Below are 25,817 nucleotides of genomic sequence, written 5' to 3' on the forward strand. Positions count from 1 at the left end.
CACACACACACACACACACACACACACACACCGCTCCCGGGATTGGAATGACTCCTTACCCTCTCCCTTAAAACCCATATCCTTTTGTCTTTCCTTCTCCTTCCCTCTTTCCTGACGAGGCAACCGTTGGTTGCGAAAGCTAGAATTTTGTGTGTATGTTTGTGTTTGTTTGTGTGTCTATCGACCTGCCAGCGCTTTTGTTTGGTAAGTCTCATCATCTTTCTTTTTAAATATATTTTTCCCACGTAGAATGTTTCCCTCTATTTTATATATATATATATATATATATATATATATATATATATATACTGTCACTGTGATTCAGAAGCACTTATTGAAGAGGCAGCTTCTGATTGTGTTGTTTAAAGAATTTTTAACTCCTTGATCCATTGGCCAAAATAAGGTTTCTAATGTTTGGTGTGAGAAATATCACACTTATTTCCCCCCTTTGCAAATGTGTACCTGCCAAGGGAACAAACTGTTGTCCAACATGAGAAAATTTCCTTTGGCAAACCATAAGACATGAACTTTTCATCTTTTAGGAGAAACTCATCATGAGACCAGTAACAAAAGTAATTTGCTGACATTCTTCATGATGATTTTTAGCAGTAGATGCGTAGACTTTAAGCAGCAAAAATCCCGTCTCCAATCCTTCCCCTCCCCTTTCCCTCCCTCCCCTGGTTAACATTTTAATATTCAAGCTCATCTCTTCAGTTTGATCAAGTGTGAAACACTCTTTCCACTCTTTCTCCAGCAGATCTAGAAATTTTTCACAAAACCAAACAGCTGTTACATCACGTGCTAACAACCTTTACATGAGAATTTTAATGTGTTTTTCCCTATTCAGCTAACCTTCAACTGCCAATAATTTCTTTAAGTATTAAACTGTCCAGCCAGTACCATGGTCTTTTCCATAATTATGGGATCTATTTATTGTACCTGACGAAAACACAATCATCTGTATTATGTAAGGTTCTTTACTTGCTCCAAAGGAGAAAAAGTAGAAACTAGAAAATGTAAAATATTAGCTCACCTTATTACAAGATAGGTGAAAAGATTTCCTTAACTTTGGATAATCCATTTCCACAGAAATTTTCTGAGTACTTGCAGCTGTCTCTGAATATTAACGTATCACACGATACATAGAAATTGACAAGACTCTTCACTTGGAGTACACAGACGTAATTTTCACAGTTACAGTTCAGCATAAGATATGAAATGCGCTGCTGCCCTATCTAAAACAACTCTGTCATCCTAATCATTTATTGCAAACTGGGGACAAGCGTTCCTCTGCTTGGCTGTATATCGGCATCTTGGTGCGGTAGCATTGGGAAGCTGACAGAGGGTATGCCTTTGCCAGCACCTCCCATTCGACATTGCAGTATGCAGTGAGACATTGTTATCTTCTGTGGCATTGATGCAAAGTGCTGACTTTGTTATGGCATCATAATCTTTGGACATTAATAGGACTCAAAATGCATACCTAGGGGTACTACAGCAATGGTAAGTGTAACACATGGAACGAATAGGGTGGAAACTTTAAAATTCTTAGGTGTCTATCCTGATGAGAATACACAACTTAGTTGAGTCATATTTGTACCCAGAATTATTGCAAATCTTGGGGAGAGACAAATCAGTAAGTTGACATATTTTTCATATTTTCATTCAATAATGTCATATGGAATAATGTTTTGGGGTGACTCATATTTAAGAAAGAAAGTCTTCATTGCACAAAAATATGCTGTATGAATAATATGTGGTGATCACCCACAATACCAAATTTAACTTTTTTTCTGTTTCTTCTGTCACCACCAACAGTTTGAGCTACATCATATCCACTATCAACTGCACACATTTTCTCGCTGTTATCAGATTATCAATGTATTTTGTTGCTTTTAATTTGCTTTCAGGTGGTATCACACTTTAAAGTTGTGATTTTCCCAGGCATATCATCAGTACAGCACAGTTTGAACACTGTCGTCACACAACTAAAACAGAAACATGAAACAACAATGATGCTTGTGTTTTTTAAACAAAAATTCCTACCACTGTAGAAACAGCAGCCAGTAGCTTTAAGAGAGTATTTTCTCTTAATGTATGTCTCGTTAATGCTTGTATGTACAGCTGAACTCAAATTATAATGGTAATGGCTCCTTTCATGTCAATAAACTTGCCACACCAACTCTCATAAATGCTTAATAGCAGGTTGAAATGTAAACATCAGGTAACAAATACGGTGTCAATAACCCCCCCCCCCCCCCCCCCCGGCCCAAAAAAAAAAAGACAACGTGCAAGTGAAACCAAAAAACTGCCCTTTCTAACCATGGATACTTAAAAACTCAAATAATTTACATCCAAATAACCAGAGTTCTATTGTAATTTATATTGCCCAGTAGGGAAGGTTCTTCATTTATGGTATTCTCTCTTCTTCCATTCAAAAGTCTGCAGTATGTTATTTTCACTGCTGTGGCTTTCCACACTCTTGCCTTTTGTCTTTTTATAAGAATTTATTCCTTTTAGATAGAGAACTCACTAACTAAATCTTAGGAATATCACAATATGAGCAATGGTAATTTTTGCAGATATTATTTCTACCATGTCCTACAGCCCTTAGCCTGTCATCATATTACAACACTGGTAAGATCAGAAAGACTTTTACTAAACACAAGTTTGGAATTGTTTTATAACAATAATTTCAAATAGATTATGCACGGCAGAAACTTACCTAAATATAACTTTGGAATCTGCTGGTAATCTTAACCCCAATAACAAGTTAAAAGCACAAAGGAAGTATTTTTTGGAACATTAAATGCCAACACATTTTTACAACCAGCAAAATTAAAACAACTCATTGAAGTTCTGGAGAAATGCCAAATAAAACTATTAGCCTTCCAAGAAACTACATTTACGGATGAGAACACAAAGTCAGAGATATGTAGAATTTTTTAGGTTAAAAATGGCTGGAATTCAATGAGAAAAGGGATCCTACACCCAGGAACAGGAGTCATCGTTCACTGCTAAATGGTGATTTCTATCGGACATTTTTATTCACCAAGTGAGATCCTTTCAATTAAGCCCTTCAATGTGTGACCAAAACATATATTTTAATAAACTGTCATGGCTTAATGAAGATGATAAAAGAAATACCAAAAATGTGGAATGCTTCTTGGAAGCTGTACAGCATGAAATGTCAAATTCCAGGGAACAATATGAAAATACTAATGGGTGACTTCAAAGCACAAACAAGAGAAGACAAAAAATATACAAAAACAGTTGTAGAATGTCCAACTCACAAAAGAACAAATAAGAACAGAGGAAGGCTAATAGAATTCCACAAAGATCAAGTTACTGTCCACAAAAAAAAACTCCCAAGGAAACACAAAACATGGAAACCACTAATTCCACATTTAGGGTAACTTCAAATTGACCATGTGCCCATATTGTTTGAACAGTAGAAGGAAGTGATGAATGTAAAAGTTAAGAAATAGCAAATACAGAAACAGACCATTAATTGCCTTATCACAATAAAAATTAAATTTAGCCCACAGAACAGGAAAAGATTACCGAAACATAAAACCTTAAGAATAGACACAAAAATCATGAATCCTAAGAAAAAAGATTTTCAAGAAAAACTTTATATACAATCAGAAGACTTGCATGAAATTAAATCTAAATTGGTTAACCCCTTAATACCGAGTGTCACAAATTCGCATTATATCAATGATGTAATAATAACTGGAAGGTTAACTGTTTTTGAATGTCAGTACCAGTAGTGCTCATTCTTTATTAAGCTACCAACACTTCTGACAAGTGCTGCATTCTCCTGAGTGTTCCAGATACCTCTAAAGAACCACAATTTTTGATTTTTATCTTTCATCTAGAAATTATTCAGACATTAAGCGGTTCAGTCAGTGTATGAAGCTGCCATGGCAAATAGAACAAAGAAACATAGATGGTGGAATTCGCAATGTGAGGGAACACTAGAACTAAGAATGAACTTGGATTAAATGGTACCCTTAAAACACACACACACACACACACACACACACACACACACACACACACACACACACACCCCTTAAGTTTATGTTGAATTTAAAAGACTAAGATTATTGACAACTAAAATTATAAGATCAGTTAAATGGAGTCATGAGATGGATCAACTTTATCAATTTAATGAGGACTTTCATACAAATAATACAAGGTTGTTCTACAATAACTTGGAAAAATATCAACCACCAAACCAGTGTTTCAAAGACAAAACAGAAAGGTTGCTCCTACACAGTCAGGAAAACTGTATAATACTGGCAAGAAAACTTCAGAAAGTTCTAAATTGTGAAGAATCAAAAGAGAAAGTCCCAAAGAAAGTTCCACAATATATGGAGATTCACAACTGCCAAATTTTCAGGAAATCCAACAAAATTTTGAAGTACTAAGAAGCAACAGAGCTCCAGGGGAAGACAATGTTGTTGCAGGAATGTGCAAAAATGAGTGGAATTGAACAGTAAAGCAACTACAAAAACGAATCAGAAACATCTAATGGAGATTGCAGAACAGTGCTCAGGCATCCATTACACAAGAATGAGACAACCCTGATTACCAAGTTATATCTCTCTGCAAGTGATGTATAAAATCCCGTCAAATGCTTTACAAAACAGTTTAGAAAATCAAATGGAGGAACAATTAGGAGAATACCAGGGTGGGTTCAGGAGAGGAAGATCACGTGTCGGACAGTTATTAAACCTAAAGCTCTTAATTAGGTATAAGCAGCTTTGAGCACAAAGTACTCACATATTGTTTGTTGATTTTAAAAAGTCTACAATTCAATTGACAGAGATACACTATTTAGTGTCCAAGAACAATTTGGAGCTGACAACAAAACAATGGCTATCAGTATGCACATAATGAGCAACACAATTTCCAAAGTCAAAGTTTTACATGATATATCAAAACCTTCTGAAATTAAAACAGGCATTTGCAGATGGACTGCCTCCATTATTATTTAGTTGCGATCTGGAAACAGTAGCATAGAAAAACAACAGAAGAAGAGGGAATAAATACAGTGAAACTTGGAAGAAAGAGAGAAAACCTTGAAACTGACTGTTAGCTTTTGCTGATGATTCAGCTGCCATAGCAGAGAACCTGCAAGATCCAATGAAACAGATAAACATTCTGCAACACATGGGGGGTGTGGCAAGGGGGGGGGGGGGGGGGGGGGGGAAGAAAGAAGAGAGAGAAACTGGAAAAGAAACTGGTTTACAAATTAAGTATGAAAAAAGTGTATACATGGCCAACGTTAAAGATGCAACACAATATATGGAATCATAATATTGCCAAATAAAGTTTCAGAATTTGTACAATTGACAACAATTATCGACCCAAGTGCTCTGGACAAGGCAGCTAACATGAACAGAACCAGAAAAATGGAAACTGCATTCAGTTAACAAAGAAAATTTGAATAATAAAATCCTCATATATTAATATGAAACCAAGGCATTACAATGTGGTGATTAAAACTGGGTGCCTTTATACCTCACAATGCCTCAAAATAAACACAGCTGAACACTAATGCTTCTGAATTTTCTATTTCAAAACTCTTAAAGCTTTTTATATAAAACAAACATTATTAGCATGCTACTACATCTTTAGTCTTTTGTGTCTACATATTTGCAGCTCTCTGTTACAGAGAGCACTGAACTATAGTGTGTAACAAGGCAGTGAGTAACTTAACTACTAGGGTCACTCCACAAGTCATGGCAACTATGGTATATCGCGTGAACGTGCGGTATCACCATTATCACAATAAATACATTTGTACGCCTGTGGCAAACATTACCAAAATCAAACAACAGATTGCGACTGCATGTGAGGATGGCTCGGTACCAACACCTGAAACACGCAGTGTGAGACCGACCCTGTTACAAGATGGATCCTAACCCACCCACCATACTCACCAGACGTCAGTGCACGCAACTTTTACCTTATTCCACAACTGAGGGGACCACTGCATGGGAGGCACTTTGCAAGCAGGGCGAATGTCCTCATGACAATTTGGCGACAGGAGGCACACACTGGCATTCAACTCTTTCTCTATCATTGGCAACACTGTATGTATGCACTCATGGACTATTTTGAAGCACAGCAGTTGATTTTGATTTATTTTTCTTCCATTTTTACTCATGCACAATAATTTTACAAAGAGTTCAAATCTGTCTTGTTTCATTTCAACCTATGCCTGGTCTCCCGGACTGGAACCCTATTTTATCTTGGCATTCAGATACACACTACCATACCGGTTCAATGCGAATTGTGGAATTCTCAAGTTGTCACATAGTTACCATGAGTTAGAAATGACCCTCAAATCACTATCATCCTCCATAAAATCCAGACTTGGTACCATCTGATTTTCATTGGTTTCCAAAACTTACAGACCACCTTTGAGGACTCCACTTTGATAGTGATCAAGCTAGGGTGAAGCTGTGGCTCTGTCAACAAAGTCAAACTCTCGACGGTAACAGTACTGACACACTGGTCTCTTGTTGGGACAAATATATTTGTTGTCGAGAAATAAATAGTTAGACATGTAGAATAAAGATTTAGAATATTAGTAACATCTGTTTTATTTCAAAAGCTTTACAAGTTTTCACATTAAAAATTCTGTGAGATTATGTTTCAGCATAACTACGTGATTCGAAGAAGAAAGAAAATGAATAATACAAAAAAATTTGGATTCAAAGTACGAAAATGGGATTTGAAAATTAAGAAACAACAAAATGGTGTATGGGGAAAAAATAGAATGTAATAAATACCACAAGAAAGCTGAGGACTACATTTTATAGCCTAGTTAAAAAGAATATATAGTAACAGGCTGGTCAAAAAAATATTCAACTTCTTTGATCAAAAAACAAAAACCCATATTTCATGGTTTAAAGATGTTAACAAAAATCTGCAGGAGTTAGGAATAACAGACAAAGACCTAGAAAACAGACATAAATTCAGGAAAAAGGTTATGGGTTTCCAGAACAAACACAAAAGAAGAGAGGAGTGACGTGGACAGAAGAAAGAAGAGGACAACAGAGAGCAAAAATGAAGAAGTATTGGAAAGCAAATAAGTAAATAAATAAGTAAAATAAATTTTTTTAAAATCATGTCATAAATTAGCTGTATCATGTGGTCCTGAGCTGAAGATTAGTAATGTTGAACTGAAGTCACAACAGAAAATGCAATAGCACAGAAACCTAAATTTGGATAGCTGGGCATCTGTTTCATACCCCCATGTCGCTTCCATGATAATCAAGTATCTTAATCACTGTGTCACCTCACTATGTCGAAGCAAAGGAAACATTATAATTTTTTATTGCAAAAAGTTCTGAATTCCATAATTTCAAACCCACAACACAAACCTTGAGCAAAAGTTCAGTACAATTTTTTGAGAATTTTAATTCCTGAAAAATCCACCTTTTTCTTTAATTTTCTTTAAGACACTGTATAATATATTAGATGAAATATTTACAGGATATTCTGAACAGTTTATGTATACCTGCGTCAAACCTACACAATTCTGATGGAGAATACGTCAACAAATAGCCACAAAAGCCTCAACAATTTTAAACTGCTCAAATTTCTAAATGTATGCAAGCACAGGTCATCACACTATCATTCCTTGTGTTTAGCTTAGAAGATTCCAAAGCATCAGTCACCTCAACACTGCAGTATAGCAGATCATATTAGCCATTTCAAATATATTTTTCTTCCTTTTCTCCTTTCTTATATTCCAATACTCTTAGCTGCTACACATCTTCTTTTTCTTCTTTTTTTTTTTAATTTTAAGACTGTTCTTACCTTCTTAACCTTCATAATAGCACAACATTCATTATGAGCTTCAAACACACATTTATGCAATATCAGCACACACATAAATTCACAACCACTAGCTCTCGAATGCATATGAGCATGCACACATAGTTGATTATGATTATACTGTAAACACAGCATCAGTATTTACCTTTGCAGTAATCTTTTGGATCTTCTTGCTCATCATCATCTGAACCTAAAATTTCATCTGGTCCAACGCTAACATCAGTCGTTAATGGGCTTCTCGGCTCTGACCTACAAAATAAAGAACAAAACTAAAATTAACAAACTGATTTAAATGCAATATAACACCATACAAAGATACGTGGGCAATTAAAAGCAGTAAGAAAAATTTCATTACTTTAGTAGCCACAATGAACTGAGCAAAAACCTCATCACATGAAACACTGATGTGTAAAAAGCAAGTTTTGTGCCAAATACATAACCAAAAAATGGGAGAATTTTAATTCACTTTCTTAAAGTAGTGTACAACAACTGTTTACAATGTCTTTCAGGCAGTGAACATCATAAATTAAAACAAACTGGCATTATTTTCCACATTAACAATGATAGTAATCCTTTCACTCCCCCCCTCCCCCCTTTCCATTTCCACCTCAGTGAACTAATAGTGTTAATAAAAGGACTACTGTAATATTGCAACATTACATACAACTGCTTTATAAGTTTGCCCCTGTGTCATGGAAATTTCTTCAGATATGGGCACTTATGCAAACCATTATCTAATCAGCACACCTCTTAGGAGTCTGTTAGAGGAATTCAGAAGCACAGTGTATTAGTTTTTCTCTAACAATGACAAATCTGAAATAAAATGTCATTCTTCATAAAAACAAACCAAAACATTTTTTATACGAGAAATTCTTATCATGCTAATTAAAACATTTGACAAAACCCTACCCATCAAACTGACATGTGACCAGGAAAAATATGTGAGGTAGCATATAAAAATCATCTGAGAAATGGAACTGATCAACAGTAAACTTTGGTAATTGACCCAGGTGGCAAAATACATTGCTGATGGCCAGCCAGATTTCTGAACGAAGTTACTGCAGCCAGTTTCCAACTTCTATTTATTAAAACTCTAAGAACTCTGAGAATCTCCCCCCCCCCCCTTATTTCTAAATAACTCAAAAACACAAAAGGGTGTAACATGCAGTATTGTAATGAAATCCATGCAAGTCCTCTTGGATGCTGCATTGGTTTGGTACACCAGTTCTATTCAAGGTCCCTCCTCATACACAGTAGAAAACAAATTTAAACGTTAATTTTAAAAATGTACATTTTTATCTTTAATATACTTTGTTAGATGCACGTCATCTTTTGTATACTTTCTGATGACCATACCTGTTCAAAAATTTAAAAACCATTTATATTAGCTGGTACTGATAAAACTCCCAATACATTTCAATAATATTTGCCTTACTGTTGCCAAAATTACATGTTTATCACTGAAACATGCCATGAAATTGTTCAGAACGTGGATCCTGATGATGTTCCTCAGATGAACTGCACTTTAGGCTCTAACCAACAGTACAAACATTACTGTTTGCTTAAAAAAAAAAAGAAAAGGCACAAATTTAAAAATTTATTCCACTGCCTTCCTCCAGCCTTAGCCTTCGAACTGGCTGACCCAGCCAAGTATAGGGACACCTGTAGGTTAAGGTTGATTCCAAATTTTGATGTGAAAAATGCCATGTTGCACAGCAACTCCGCATTTTTCCCAACAAGAAACATTGCCAGGGGTAAAAGAAGTGATGAGTGACAAAAAAATCTTATGATTGACCAGAGATTGAATCCGAAACCTTTGGATCTGTAATCTGGCACTTCACCACTTAGCCACCAAGCCAACCTACAAATAAACAGCACTTTGGTATTTCATTAGTGAATAGCTCTACACATTTTGATGGCATATCATTATTAGGTCTTTTACCTTTATTTTGTTTCCATGGTGGCAATTACTGTAGCCAAGTGCCACTAATAAAGCATGCAATGTCCTTCTGCAGGGAGAGAAAAAAGTGAGAATCACTGCACTTACAGACTGCGGGCAGCCAATGAGATTTAGGATCTTTCTGGATGTTTCATCATAAGGATGAGAAACTACAGAAAGTGCACTCCTCCATATTGTTATTGTATTTTAGTGATGGTGAACTGCAGTTAGATGAATCTGATAATTGCCTATAGCAACAAATCTAAAGGCTTGGCAACATGTAAGATGTCACCACGTTCCTCCCTCCCCCCACCCCCTCTCTCTATCTCTCTTCCCCCCCCCCCCCTCCACTTGGTTGCTGTAGAAGTACTTTGGTGGCAGCAATGCTGGCAGATTTTCACCACCCTCACTCTTTAAATGACACAGATGACTTTTTGAAGTATAGGAGATGATTTTGTTGTCAATTCAGTACCACAGCTATCGGCAAACTCTCATAGCATTTTACAGTTTGCTATAAACCTAACACACACACCAATTCAAATAAAGCTGTGCTACAGTCAATGCAACACAACTCTTTTCTTTAAAATGAACTGCGAACAATGTATCAGCAGTAAATAATCCAGCTCAGCTGTGAACACATTTATACATTCATCGAAGAAAACAGCACATAGCATATGGATGTAAATACTGCAAACAAATACTCTTTAATTCTCCAATCAGCTATACAAAGCCAAGTGAAAGAGGGCAGAGAGCATGAGAAATGTCAAGATCTTCAAAAGCATTCCATATATGATGACCACAAGTGCTGTATGTCATGAAAGATTATCAGCTCCTACTGCACCCTTTCAATCTCTGTTAGTAATGGAGTGTCATTAACTGTGAACGATTCTGAAGATCTTCCCAAATTTCCAGAATAGGGTTAATAATATGTTGTACACTGGTCCCATTTTTTGTGAAAAATACTGGGGAAGTTTTCCTAGGGGCATCTCTAATAGTCATATGCCTTACAGGAATATACCTGCCCTTAGCAAAGGTGTCCAGCAGCAAACATATAATTAACCACGAACCGAATGGATTGATGGAGATGAAAATGATGAAGTTGCAATGAAATGCAATGGTATCAGTGCAAACCATTCAGATATGCTGAACCTGAAATACGGTGAATGTGTTTCCTCAGTGGTGCTATTCCACATACCTATGAGAGTATCTTTGATAGTACTGTTCAGAAATCATAGGTGGAAACATCACTGACAATGAGGGTCTGTAGCAAGTAGAAAATCTGAGTTCGAGTCCCAGTCTGGCAAAAACTTTCAATTATCACTACAAATTCACATAATTATAACACGAAAAAAACAACTGAAAATGCAATCCAGGTTCACATGCCATTGCAATTTGCCACTTGCAGCAAAGTGCTCGATTGTGATTAGTGAAGGTAAACTGCTATACATTTCCATCAACAAGACATTGTTTAGTTCCTTTCCCAATGGCAAGTAGAAATGAGGCGTAGTTAAAAAGACCACAACATAAAGTCTGTGTTTTTAACTTTGCAGTTCATTCAACACTAATTAGTTACAATAATAAGGTATCCTCCCATTCCCATATCAAACAAGTGCTCTAGTAATGTTACACAAAGATGCATCAATGATAGAGATTATGTTAGTGAAATAGCCAACTATATCCTGAGTCCTACCAATGGACTCTGATGTAGCTGGATGTCAGATGTATTAATGTCACAGAAAGACTGAGACAAGAATGCAGTTTATCACCCGTCTCATTCAATTTATACATAGAAGCAGCTCACCAAAGATGGGAGAGCAGTTGTGGAGAAATGGGAAACATTGCCACTGACGTCAGATAGCCTCTCATGTTTATTTGGGAAAAGAAAAATTTACACAAAAATGATTATCAACTAAATACTCTCATGATTGACAAAATTACAAGACAGTAAATCAGGTGTTAAAAAGAATTAAGCCATAAAAGAACAAGATGTCAGAACATATACGCCTCCAAACTGAGTTTAAATGGGTGGATCACAAACAACGAAAGTGTGGAGGACAATTACTAATATGAAGAAAACAACTGTAAACAAAGCAGTAGGCAATTTAATACCTTTAAGGGAATAGAAAAAATTATATATAGACCTTCTAATGCGAGAGACACCACAATACACAAGAGAGGAACAAGGTATGACTGAAGAAACTGTCTCAATGTGACAATTACAATAGAGAAACTGAAGAGAACATTAGCAAAAATGAAGAATGGCTGAGCACCTGGACCTGGAAATATTCCTGTGGAGCTACTGAAAGCTGGAGGACACCATTTCAAGAAAAGAATAATGCAATTTATGAATAACTACTGTTAACAGATTGAAATTTCACCTGGGTGGAAAGGATTATATATGGTTTCCATTTTAAAGAGGAGAACTGCATAATGAGCTGCTTATGTGGCAAGATTATGTATGAGAAAACAGGACAGAATGTTGGCCACTATATCGTAGGATGGGTTTAGAGAAGAGATCCTGTACAGAATGTATTAACATCACGGAAGGACTGAGACAAGAATGCAGTTTATTACCCGTCTCATTCAATTTATACATAGAAGCAGCTCACCAAAGATGGAAGAACAGTTGTGGAGAAATGGGAAACATTGCCACTGGTGTATTGGTGTTTTCATTAAATTTTGCTGATAATCAATCCACTCTACCACAAGATGAATATGATCTGGAATTCATTATATGATGTTTATATCAGGAATATGACAAATGGAAACTACAAATGAGTCTACCAAAAACTGAATATCTGATAGTGAACACTGACACTAGATTTGAAGTACACATCAATGCTGGAACAGTGATGAGTAGAAAATTTTAAATATTTAGGTGTATATATTTACAAAAGCCCCCCCCCCCCCCCCCCCCATGAACCATGGACCTTGCCATTGGTGGGGTGGCTTGCGTGCCTCAGCGATACAGACAGCCATACCGTAGGTGCAACCGCAACGGAGGAGTATCTGTTGAGAGGCCAGACAAATGTGTGGCTCCTGAAGAGGGGCAGCAGCCTTTTCAGTAGTCACACGGGCAACAGTCTGGATGATTGACTGATCTGGCCTTGTAGCACTAACCAAAACGGCCTTGCTGTGCTGGTACTGCGAACAGCTGAAGGCAAGGGGAAACTAAAGCCATAATTTTTCCCGAGGGCATGCAGCTCTACTGTATGGTTAAATGAGGATTGTGTCCCGTATCCTCTTGGGTAAAATATTCCGGAGGTAAAATAGTCCCCCATTCAGATCTCTGGGCAGGGACTACTCAGGAGGACGTCATTATCAGGAGAAAGAAAACTGGTGTTCTACGGATCAGTGCACGGAATGTCACATACCTTAATTGGGCCGGCAGGTTAGAAAATTTAAAAAGGGAAATGTATAGGTTAACATTAGATATAGTGGGAATTAGTGAAGTTCGGTGGCAGGAGGAACAAGATTTCTCGTCAGGCGAATACAGGGTTATAAATACAAAATCAAATAGGGATAACGCAGGAGTAGGTTTAATAATGAATAAAAAAATAGGAGTGCAGGTAAACTAGTACAAACAGCATAGTGAACACATTATTGTGGCCAAGAAAGACACAAAGCCCACACGTATTACAGTGGTACAAGTTTATTCGCCAACTAGCTCTGCAGATGACGAAGAGATTGATGAAATGTATGGTGACATAAAAGAAATTATTCAGATAGTGAAGGGAGACGAAAATTTAATAGTCATGGGTGACTAGAATTCAATAGTAGGAAAAGGAAGAGAAGGAAACGTAGTAGGTGAATATGGAATGGGGGTAAGAAATGAAAGACGAAGCCGCCTGGTAGAATTTTGCACAGAGCATAACTCAATCACAGCTAACACTTGGTTCAAGAATCATAAAAGAAGGTTGTATACATGAAGAGGCCTGGAGATACTGGAAGGTGTCAGATGGATTATATAATGGTAAGACAGAGATTCAGGAACCAGGTTTTAAATTGTAAGACATTTCCAGGGGCAGATGTGGACTGACTACAATCTATTGGTTATGAATTGTAGATTAAAACTGAAGAAACTGCCTAAAGGTGAGAATTTAAGGAGATGGGACCTGGATAAATTGAAAGAACCAGAGGTTGTAGAGAGTTTCAAGGAGAGCATTAGGGAACGAATGACAGGAATGGGAGAAAGAGACACAGTAGAAGAAGAATGGGTATCTTCAAGAAATGAAATAGTGAAGGCAGTAAGAGGGTCAAGTAAGTAAAAAGATGAGGGCTAATAGAAATCCTTGGGTAACAGAAGATATATTGAATTTAAGTGATGAAAGGAGAAAATATAAAACTGCAGTAAATGAAGCAGGCAAAAAGGAATACAAATGTCTCAAAAATGGGATCGACAGGAAGTGCAAACTGGCTAAGCAGGGATGGCTAGAGGACAAATGTGAGGATGTAGAGGCTTATCTCACTAGGGGTAGGATAGATACTGCCTACAGGAAAATTAAAGAGACCTTTGGAGAAAAGAGAAGCACTTGTATGAATATCAAGAGCTCAGATGGAAACCCAGTACCAAGCAAAGAAAGGAAAGCAGAAAGGTGGAAGGAGTATACAGAGGATCTATACAAGGGCAATTTACTTGAGGACAATATTCTGGAAATGGAAGAGGATGTAGATAAAGATGAAATGGGAGATAGGATACTGTGTAAATTGTTTGACAGAGCACTGAAAGACCTAAGTTGAAACAAGGCCCAGGGAGTAGACAACATTCCATTAGAACTACTGACAGCCTTTGAAGAGCCAGCCCTGACAAAACTCTACCATCTGGTGAGCAAGATGTATGAGATAGGCAAAATACCCTCAGACTACAAGAAGAATATAATAATTCCAATCCCAAAGAAATCAGGTGTTGACAGATGTGAAAGTTACCGAACTATCAGTTTAACAAGTCACAGCTGCAAAATACTAACACAAATTCGTTACAGAAGAATGGAAAAACTGGTAGAAGCTGAGCTCAGAGAAGATCAGTTTGGATTCCATAGAAATGTTGGAACACGTGAGGCAATACTGACCCTACAACTTATCTTAGAAGATAGATTAAGGAAAGGCAAACCTACATTTCTAGCATTTGTAGACTTGCAGAAAGCTTTTGCCAATGTTGACTGGAATACTCTCTTTCTAATTTTGAAGGTGGCAGGGGTAAAATACAGGGAGCGAAAGGCTATTTACAATTTGTACAGAAACCAGACTGCAGTTATAAGAGTCAATGGGCATGAAAGGGTAGCAGTGGTTGGGAAGGGAGTGAGACAGGGTTGTACCCTATCCCCGATGTTATTCAATCTGTATACTGAGCAAGCAGTAAAGGAAACAAAAGAAAAATTCTGAGTAGGAATTAAAATCCATGGAGAAGAAATAAAAACTTTGAGGTTCACCAATAGAATTTTAATCCTGTCAGACACAGCAAAGGACCAGGAAGAGAAGTTGAATGAAATGGTCAGTGTCGACAGGAAGATATAAGATGAACAGCAACCAAAGCCAAACGAGGATAATAGAATGGAGTCAAATTAAGTCGGGTGATGCTGAGGGAAATAGATCACGAAATGAGACACTTAAAGTAGTAGATGAGTTTTGTTATTTGGGGAGCAAAATAACTGATGATGGTCGAAGTAGAGAGGATGTAAAATTTAGACTGGCAATAGCAAGAAAAGTGTTTCTGAAAGTATTTGTATGGAGTGTAGCCATGTATGGAAGTGAAAAATGGAGGACCATAGTTTCACAAGAAGAGAATAGAGGCTTTCGAAATGTGATGCTACAGAAGAATGCTCAAGATTAGATGGGTGAACCACATAGCCAATGAGGAGGTAGTGAACAGAACTGGAGAGAGGAGTAATTTGTGGGACAACTTGACTAGAAGAAGGGATTGGTTGGTAGGACATGTTCTGAGGCATCAAGGGATCACCAATTCAGTATTGGAGGGTGGCGTGGAGGGTAAAAATCTTAGAGGGAGGCCAAGAGATGAATACACTAAGCAGATTCAGTAGGGTGTAGGTTGCAGTAGGTACTGGGAGATGAAGAAGCTTGCACAGGACAGAGTAGCAAGGAGAGCTGCATCAAACCAGTCTCTGGACAGAAGACCACAACAACAACAACAACAACAACAACAACAACAACAACATTGATAAAAATGGGCTGGTTAATACAAAAGTAAAATACAGAATGCTGCAAGGCAGAAAAGTAATAGGCTGTATTAATTCTTTTGGTGGGACAACAACAACAATAATGAAACAGTGGGTAAGGCTAACGTTTGAATCTGTCCTATGCTATGGATCAGAACTATGGCTTTTAAATTCTGACCTCAAAAGACAACTAATACCTGTGAAAATGGATTATTTACAATGGAGTGCCAGAATATCAAGAACCATGAAGAAAACTAAAGATTACGTTAAGAGCTAGAATGAGGGCAAATGAAACAGCGATAGACAGAATTGAAAGAAAACTCATTAAAGAGGTATGGGCACTCGCTGGGAATGACAGATCATTACGAGCCAAAGAAAATTTTTGAATGGAAACCACCTGGTAGACATAAACATTTTTGGAAAGACTGCATCTATGAAATAATGGCACATCATGTGTACACAAGGAGGATGCCCTGAATAGAGAGGCTTGTCAGAAGATTACAGGGTACAGTTAAAAGTTGTTATTAATTGAACACTGTGTTAATTAATCCTGTAATAATAAGAGTAATAACAAAAGACAATTTCTGACATGTAATTCCCAACAAGTCCAGTAACATGTGGATATACAAAAATCATGCAGCAAATTAACATTCGTCACTTTCCATGCGGAGAGTCAGTAGTTCACTGTGTCCGTGAGTCATCAACAGCTTCATACACAACTGAATCAGAGTACACAAGAAACCTACTAGTATCAATACTGCAGTAGTACATTTGTACATTAAAAGATGCATTTCAGCTCCTTCCAATATGTGAAAAGTGAATGCTGTATGCAAAGAGGAGGAGGAGGAGATTAGTGTTTAATGTTCTGTCAACAATGAGGTCATTAGACATGGAGCTCACACTCAGATTATGGAAGGATGGGGAAGGAGATCGGCAGTGCCCTTTCAAAGGAACCATCTCAGCATTTGCCTGAAGTGATTTAGGGAAATCAAGGGAAACAAATATCACAGGATAGCTGGCCACGGGTTTCAACAGTTATCCTCCCGAATGCAAGCCCAGAGTGCTAACCTCGCTCAGTGTCTGCAAAGAGAAGCAATCAATTTTCCTTCCCATGTCACTCATCCTGTGGATGCCATTACCTGTTAAATGAAGGTAATCTGAATGACTTGATAACAAATGCAATTGGGAGGAGCATTCCACACAACTGCTAAAGTGCCTAAAGAAATCCTTTATTGCAGTGTTGCTGGAGTCAGACATAGGTGATGCAAAAAAACTAAAAAGCTAGCTTATTTTGCTTACTTTAATTCCATTATGTCATAATGGGTAATTTTTTGGAATAACTCAGAAGTCAAGGTTAAAATTTTCAGAGTCTAGAAGTGTGTAATATGATTTATTTGTAGTGGGAACTTGAAGAAGGTCCTGCAGAGGCCTGTTCAAAGAACTGTGGATGCTAACAGCTGCTTCTCAACATATTTATTCCATAATCTAATGTTTCATATATTATATATATATCTTTTTCAAACAAACAGCTTAACTTGTGGAACCAGTACTGGAATAAGAATAACCTTCACAAACTCGCTCACTCACTCACTCACTCACTCAGGTCCTGAAAGGTGTCCATTATCCAGAATGCGTGTTTTCAGTAAATTTTCAGCAGCCATAAAGAGCTCAACTACTAATAAAAGTTCAGTTTATGATGAGCCTAAAGGCTTTATTGATGGCCAACTACTCCAACTCCACTGATGAATTTCTGAGTAGAACGAACTGATGTGTAAGTAACACGAGTGTTATCTTTGACGTACTGTAACATAAGAATTATCATATACACCTCAGTGTACTGTAAAGTAACATGTATTCTGACAAGTTTTTGTATTGCCATTTAAATGAAAATGCGTTTCAGATTTTTTTACTTGTTCTTCATCCATGAGGGTAATTTCACTTGGGATCTGTGGAAGGAAATTAGTCACTGGCATTCTTATCTATCTATCTTTCTATCTATCTATCCATCCACACTATAGGTCTATGAAACAAAACAAACATCTAATCTACACCAATAAAGACTGATTAAATAAAATGTACTGAATAGTGAACTATGTTTTTTTTAACGCATGTTGTGGATTCTTTCTTTCACAATTTTGTGACTTTTACTGATTGTTCCAACATTTACACGGCTGAGAATGAGACTAAAAGCATATATAGAAAAATTCAGCATTTAATAAATGCTTGTAACAAAACAAGATCTAGATTGCAATAAATTATTTATTTTTAATTGCAGTAAGTGGTTTCAGTCTATATGACAGTCATCAGACTGGAGGTTCAGAAGATGCAAGGAGAAAGTACATAAAGCTGCTGAGCACCAACTAGTACCTGTCACCAATTGCAGGTACCAGTAGTTGCTCATAGCAGCTCCATGAACCCGCTCCTCACATTATCTGAGCCTCTAGTCTCAAGATGGTCATATAGGCTGAAATTGGTTAATGTAATTTAAAAAAATCAAAGTATTGCAATCTAGATTGCTATTTTGTTACAAATGTAATGTACGTTTGCTGTGGTTTGTAAACAATGTCAAAATTTTTCTACAGCTATTAACTATTTGCCTGCAGGAAATCAGAAGTGGGTCTGCACTAATCTCTCTGTACGTAGAATGAAGTTTGAATAAAGTTCACCAACACAGAAACTGGAAAATAAAAATAAGTGAACATATAGAATACATACTGTCACATTGTTTTAATAGAGTTACAAAAGAGTGGTGCTTTAACAGAGTGAAGTGTAAGACAATATAGGAAGTAATATAAAAAGAGAAGAATGCAAATAAACTAATTGATAACACAGCCATGTTGAAGTGTATGTGAAAGATCAGCTGACAAAGTGACACATTGGTTTGTGGAGCAAATATCTTTTGATATTCTGGGGAATGAGGAAAAGTGTAAGGTTGGGGGGTAAGGATGACATGCAAACTTTACAACAGTGAATACGTGCAAACTGAATTCCTGAGAAAACTAAAACATGGCAGTTACAGTACAAAAAACAGTACTATATCCATTGATACTTCAGTTACTCCTTACTTGAACAATTTTATATTTATGAATGAAGTACTTAACTGGAAATCTGCAACACACTAAAACAATGACAATTATCTTTGAGTATTAGTTGAACTGACACCCCAATCAGATACAGATTTTGGTATTGACACAGAATCTCCTTTCGTTGTTCTAAGCTTTTTGATATATGATCACGGCAGTAGCCAAAACATCATAACCCCCAAAATTTTAATACATGATCTAGATGGTTTAAATTTATTTCCTTTATTAATAATTTGAGTATTAGTGTTATCAAATAACAACTGTTGATTTCTGATCTCTGTAGGATTCTGTTGAGAGTTAAAAATATCACCAATTCATAGTTTCAGTACAATAACATTACAAGACTTAATGAACGAAAATCCTTGCTCTCAACATGTTGACAATGGAGAAAATCAGAGGTTATGTAATCAAACCTGGTGGTGCCAAAGAAATGTGACATATTACTTCCTCATGCTGCAAACTCCATGCTTTCCACACATACCTACATTAGTTTCAGAGTAATTTCTTAGCACCATGTCAGCAAGTTCATTACTCTATTGTGTTCCAGGAAAGGAATCTATGAGTAAGACTGTAACATATTACATCAAGACAGCTTACGCATCCCAATCAGTGATAAGAGATGAATGTGATTTCAGACTTTCAACTTTCAACATCATTCTTGATAATTTCATCTGTGACCCAACACAACAAAAATTCCCAAACTGTACTGAAATAGTTATTCTAAAATGGAACCATAAATTATTAAGTTTTTAAGTTTTATTTTTTTATGTTCATCCATAATTAGCAGCATGATACTTAATGACAAACTAGTCCCTGGCTGTGTCATATGACACATTGGAAGACATTATAGATGTTTATCTGTCACACTATTCTTCAGAAATTTTCACCTCAGCTGTTCAATTGCAAAGCCTGGGCAAGTCACCCTATATGAATGAGACATTCCAAGTACATCAAAATGAAAATCTGATTATCACAAAACAGGAGGTACAGAACACAATTCACTACTCCTAATGAATGACTAAATTTTCCTGTTCTTTACCTTACAGCTGGGCATCATTAATACTGATCTAGGGGAAAAATGTGCAACTTTGTAATTGTAATAGATACAGCATGTAAGCATTTGTTAATGGAGTGCAATTTATAATAAATTGCACATTCTCCATTACAACTAGAGATTACAATTTAGTCAATTCCCCAAAATCCATCTGCACACAGTGCACTGGGCCAAGGTTGCATAAGTTTGCTGTTTCAAAGACCAACCTGTCAGACCCTCATCTGATGTGAAGAACGACTATTTGCTGTCCCAGCCAGCAACATCAGTTTTCCAATGAAAAATATTTTTCGTATGAACATTAAAATCTCTTAAAATCTCACCATAGATGTTTTTAATATAATTAAGCACCACACACTAATGTCTTCAAAAATGAAAGGATTATTGAAAATCTGAGACCACCTGCCAATTTGTTACTTTATGAGTATTTTTCTCAGGGTTTTTGGTGTCGTTGGTTTGAAGGATGTATTATTTGAAGAAACAGACAAGATTAAAAAATTATTATAGTGTCATGATCATTCATAAACCTGAAACAGTTTTAATGCATACATTTCACATACCTAACTTTCACTCATTTAACAGGAAGCAAAAATTGAACAACAATAACATAATGATAAATAAAGCCATTTTCATAACTACTGTTGACCTTCATTAGTTTTTGTACACTAGAGAATGTAACATTCAAACTGAAATTTGAGAGCCACAAGTGGAGCTTTATCATTTACTGGGCAAGACCGAATGCCATTTCATTTGTTAATAAATTATGAATTTCACACACACACACACACACACACACACACACACACACACACACACACACACACACACTACAAAATATTGTCTCAAATCTGAGTCCACCAAGGTTTTCCAGACTATTCAAACCAATAATCAATATAATCAAGAATCATCAAGATTTGTACAAATGCTGAGATGGAAAAGAAATGGTTCAAAATGGTTCAAATGGCTCTGAGCACTATGGGACTTAACTTCTAAGGTCATCAGTCCCCTGGAACTTAGAACTACTTAAACCTAACTAACCTAAGGACATAACACACATCCATGCCTGAGGCAGGATTCGAACCTGCGAGCGTAGCGGTCACGCAGCTCCAGACTGTAGCGCCTAGAACCACTCGGCCACCCTGGCCGGCGAAAAGAAATGATTATGAAAATGATTAATTACTAAATGTGAAGGCATGTCCTTGTTCACCATCATATTCATATTCAGTAATTAGTGCAAACTGCTGTAGTAATAGTAAAGACAAAGCAATAGTTAATAACACTCTCTCAGTTGAGGTTAAGGATAGATCTTAGTTCTGCAAGAGTCTTCATGAACTTGTCAGAATTTGTAGACATAGATGAAGTACTTAACATCACAAACCTACAGTATAATGTCTTAATGAACAGTTATCCAAATGTTGGCTGCCTTTGTCCTGAGATACATAACCTACCAAGATTTTATTACCACTGCCACAAACTTTTCCAAAATGTGGACACTTTTCAGACAAAACACTACCACAATTTATAGAACCTTTCATATAAGTACAGTAAGTGATCAGATGCCCGCAAAGAGAATGGATGACATTTAAATGGACTTAAGACACCCCTATAATCAGTTTGGAAGAAAAAAACATGCTATATTAGTGCAACACAAAAATTAAAATCAGACAGGTAATTGACATACTGTTTCTGGTATGTTTGTATAAAATCACAGCATATTACAAGTCCTCCTACCACATTTTATGTCTGTATGTGAAGTCTAATCACAGGAACTACAGTAGGGATTTTAATAAAGTTTTCATTAATATATGGACTGATTCTCAAGAAAGGTTTGTTTACATAATTTACAAATATTTTGTGCAAAATGGCTGAACTATGACAACATTTGTCAATTAAGTCATTTCTCCTGAGAACTTTGCAGGTGTGTACTGCTAAAATAGTTTAAATTATGCTAGAATTTGAAGTTATTATTCAATTATCTAAGGTTGCTTTCTGACTTTTAATCATTACTCCATGTAGTTGCCGGTAAACAAAATTACCATACCCCAGATATGATATCCAGCCACATATACTCTGTGCTCTTTGTGTAAAGCCATGGCAAGTTGCTAATTGCTATATAGATCACACAAATTTATACTGCTGCTAACAAATTAACCTACACAGTGATGACTATGAAATTTGTTTTCAGTGTGCACTTTTCAGATTGTTTATTACATTTAATCTATCAATTTTTTGCTCAGTTTTTAAATGAAAAAGGTATTTCATCCCTCACACATTTCACTTCCTCTTCCACAGGCCCTAGGATTATTTCTTGTATTCTATCTATGGTGCAAGATAATTCTTGGCCAGAAGATATGACGAAGAGCAGCTGATTTAAAAGGCAACCCAAAATGTAAGTTACCTTTTACCTAATAATAAAACTGAAAGAGTGTAACAAGAACTCTAACTTATCACTTTCTGTTCACATTTAATACACTGAAAAGCAGCATAGTACCTGAAACAATATTCTCCGTGTCAGTGAAGCATAACTCAAACACTGAACTCTCTTCAATCTGATTTTTTGAAGAAGTTTCAAAAACCTGAACACAAGAATATAATAAAATTAAACAACAATTCAGATACACATCTTACATGCTATACAAATGTTTCAGGTACACTAACTTTTGCAGCAGATGTCACTAGACGGAAAAAACGCACAGCATTTTTTGGGAAAGGGATGCATACTGTTCCTAAATAACTGAAGCTTCAGAGCCCTAAATTTACTTCTGAACAGGGAATAGTATACATGCAATTATATTATTATCAAAAGCCACAAAACATGTGCAACAACCTAGGAAAGCTGTACAAAACCTACAAAAGGACAACTTGAAACAGCCACAGTATTACATAATAAACTTTGCTGTGGCCACTAACAGCGCCAAGCAATTTCACTGAACATATAAAGCACAAAACGTGCACTACTTGCAAGCTGTTAAAGTGCCACACAATAAATGAGTTTTCATTAGATGATATGATCTGCAGTTGGTAAGTTAGAAAATTCTCAGTGTGTGGGGATGATGGTATGAATGTGCACCAGCACACGCACCACTGCAGTCGTGCCGGAGCAGATGCGAATCGTCGTCGTTTAGTGCTTCTAGAGTGTGAAACCACTGCAAGTTCTGGCTGTGCCGTTTCAAGTGTTGCTGTTGCTCTCGATGATGCCGCTCGGAATGGAACAGCTCGCAATCTTCGAACCGCCACATGTGATAGCAGAAGGACCAGTGTTATTAACAGGCACAGTCCAGCAAAAGAATTCCATGTCCACTCAGCAGTTGACTGCTTACTTGCAGGTTCTTCTACCTCACAAACTGCACGACTGTCCCCTGTATCTGGCCACCACTCAACTCGTACCGAATTGTTGACACGCACTTCACCATCAGTGGCAAGCCATTCGGCACGGAGCCAGTAGCGCAACTGCGCTGCCCGCTCGGCATCGCACTGCATGTCATGCCTACCACGTGTTGGCGAGAGTCGACGACACCACTGTAAAATATAGTCTTTCACTACCTTTCCCTGCAAACGAAATGTGGACACACAAAAATTGCAATACCTTTCCACAGTTATATCAGTTATTTATGTTTCAGGCAGTTCAGTTATCACACTGTACAATTGCACTCCATCATAATTAAGTGCTCCTTATCATTCACTAATGAAATTTAATTTTTTTACAATTGCTACAATTACCATTTCAAGTTCTTGTGGCACATCGAAATAAAATTTAACTTTACATTCCAGTTACAGCACGAGTAGCTGAATGTAAATCATGTCAGTTTTAATATTACAGAAAATGAAGCTTCCCAATCCAATTATTCAATTTAATATGCTGAAAAATTGCCAATAGGTCTGACTTAGAATGTGGTGCGTATTGCATTTTTCAACTGTTTAATCCATAACTGAATATCAGAAAGAATATTAAAGTAAAAAAAACACAAATGCCTAAAAATGTCAATTTTCCTGTAGTTCAGCTGTAATATTTCCCACTTCACAAAATTGCAGAGATTATGTCTTTAAGTTGGAAAGTGAAGTTACTATGCCTGTTAAATTAACATAGTTGGGTAGCAATTCTGAATAGATTTTGTCACTAAAAGCAAGAACTGAAACATCGCCAGGAATAAAAACCCAAAGCTTCATTCAACACATTGTAATAGAAACATTTGAGTTTTTAGAATCTGCCAGGAAGTTTCATTTGAGTTTTTATTTACAATAAAGGTAAAAATCAAGAACGAGAAATCTAACAACCCCACACAGCAGAGGGAAGGAAGAACAGAAGCACAGCAATTCAGTCTAGTCTGCACAGATACCAAGAACATTCATAATGCCACAGTATCTCATAGTCGAAGTTTTAGTGATGTCTAGAGACTTTTTTTCATTCATATAATCCTATTTATGCTTGCAACACAAACAACGAGCATTAAGAAATTATTACAATGAAGTACTCATTACCTTATAACAGGTTCTAACATCAAAATCTCACCTGATGGTTTTAATAAACTTTTCTTTCAAACTTGAAGTCTTGTTATTAGCAACAAGTGCAAGTACACAATTTTTTGAAATGCTAACAAAAGACTTATGTAGGAAATCGGCACATCATCAATGTAATGGCTTAATGAATTGAATAAAAAAGGCTCATCATTCTATTTGTATTCTTAGGTGACAGGAATTTCAAATACTTCAACACATCGATATCAGTGTTGCAAGATTTATTGTGCAATACCAATTTCTCACATTTTGGAAGAAGTGATTATAGAAACTCCCCCTTACAATTATATAAAGGCTAAGTAGTCTAATAAGAAATATTCCACATTCATTGTCTTGAGCAAAGAAACAAATTCAGAATTGCACACCATCAATGTGCAGAAGATCTCAGCTGAGATGGTTCGCTGTGTCCATACTGAGTGAAGTGACAGTGGAATAGTAAATCAACCAAAATCAGTTCTACAGTTTTTTTTTAAACTGAAGATTAAGCTGTCTAGATGACAATATACACACAAATCCTTGCTGATTAAAGACTCAGTTAAAGAATTTACTGCCTTAATTAATACCTAAAGAAAAGGCGATAGGTTGGGGGCTACTTGCTAAGATAGTAGCTTATGGGGGAGGAGGATGGAGGAGACGGCAGCACTGAGATGTTCAATGTGTGTGGGTGTTTGGAGGTGGGGGCTGACCAATAGGGAACAGGTAGATAGGAAAAGGGGGAAAGGAGAGTAGGCAGGGTCATGATGCAAAGGAGGGGAGGGAAGCAATGGAGGGGAGGGAGAGATTGAGAGGCACAGGAGGGGGAAGGGAGGAAGGTAAGTCGATGGCGAATTGCTGGGAGGTAAGGGGACAGCAAAAGGAAGGCATGTGACTGGGTAGGGAGGGAGGGAGGGAGTGTGGTTGGGAGGGGTGGGAGGGGGAGGGGGAGAGGTTTGAAGGGTAGGGAGAGGTGTTGGTTAGGAGTGAAGGGGCAGAGAGAAAAGTGTAGAGCAAGGGATGAGAACAGTGCAGGGGAAAGAGGAGAGGTTGGAGAGAAGAAAATGTATGTTTCAATGTGCCACTGATTAATTTAACAGTCAGAGAAACAGTCTGTTACATGAACATCACACTGTTTTATAACCCCATTTTCAAGAAAAATAAAAAGCTTTCGAATATCTTTAAACCTTTCACCAACCTGTCGGTTCTTTTCCGAAGTACAG

At 36.9% G+C, this 25,817-nt stretch overlaps 1 protein-coding gene across 2 annotated transcripts in view; it reads right to left on the reverse strand.

The window, feature by feature from the left end:
• Positions 1 to 25,817, reverse strand: part of LOC126184992 (SRSF protein kinase 3) — a 380,865-nt gene that overhangs the window by 224,923 nt on the left and 130,125 nt on the right. Inside the window, exons 2-3 of one of the 2 annotated variants that reach the window (XM_049927703.1) lie at positions 23,189 to 23,625; positions 8,006 to 8,109 (exon numbers count right to left, since the gene is read on the reverse strand). In XM_049927703.1, coding sequence (XP_049783660.1) covers positions 8,006 to 8,109; positions 23,189 to 23,586 — 502 coding nt within the window. In that variant the 5' untranslated portion in view covers positions 23,587 to 23,625. The remainder of the gene's footprint in view (positions 1 to 8,005; positions 8,110 to 23,188; positions 23,626 to 25,817) is intronic. The other variant, XM_049927704.1, reaches the window with a different exon arrangement.

Source organism: Schistocerca cancellata, chromosome 4 (assembly GCF_023864275.1).
Source record: "Schistocerca cancellata isolate TAMUIC-IGC-003103 chromosome 4, iqSchCanc2.1, whole genome shotgun sequence".
NCBI classification, from domain to species: Eukaryota; Metazoa; Arthropoda; class Insecta; order Orthoptera; family Acrididae; genus Schistocerca; species Schistocerca cancellata.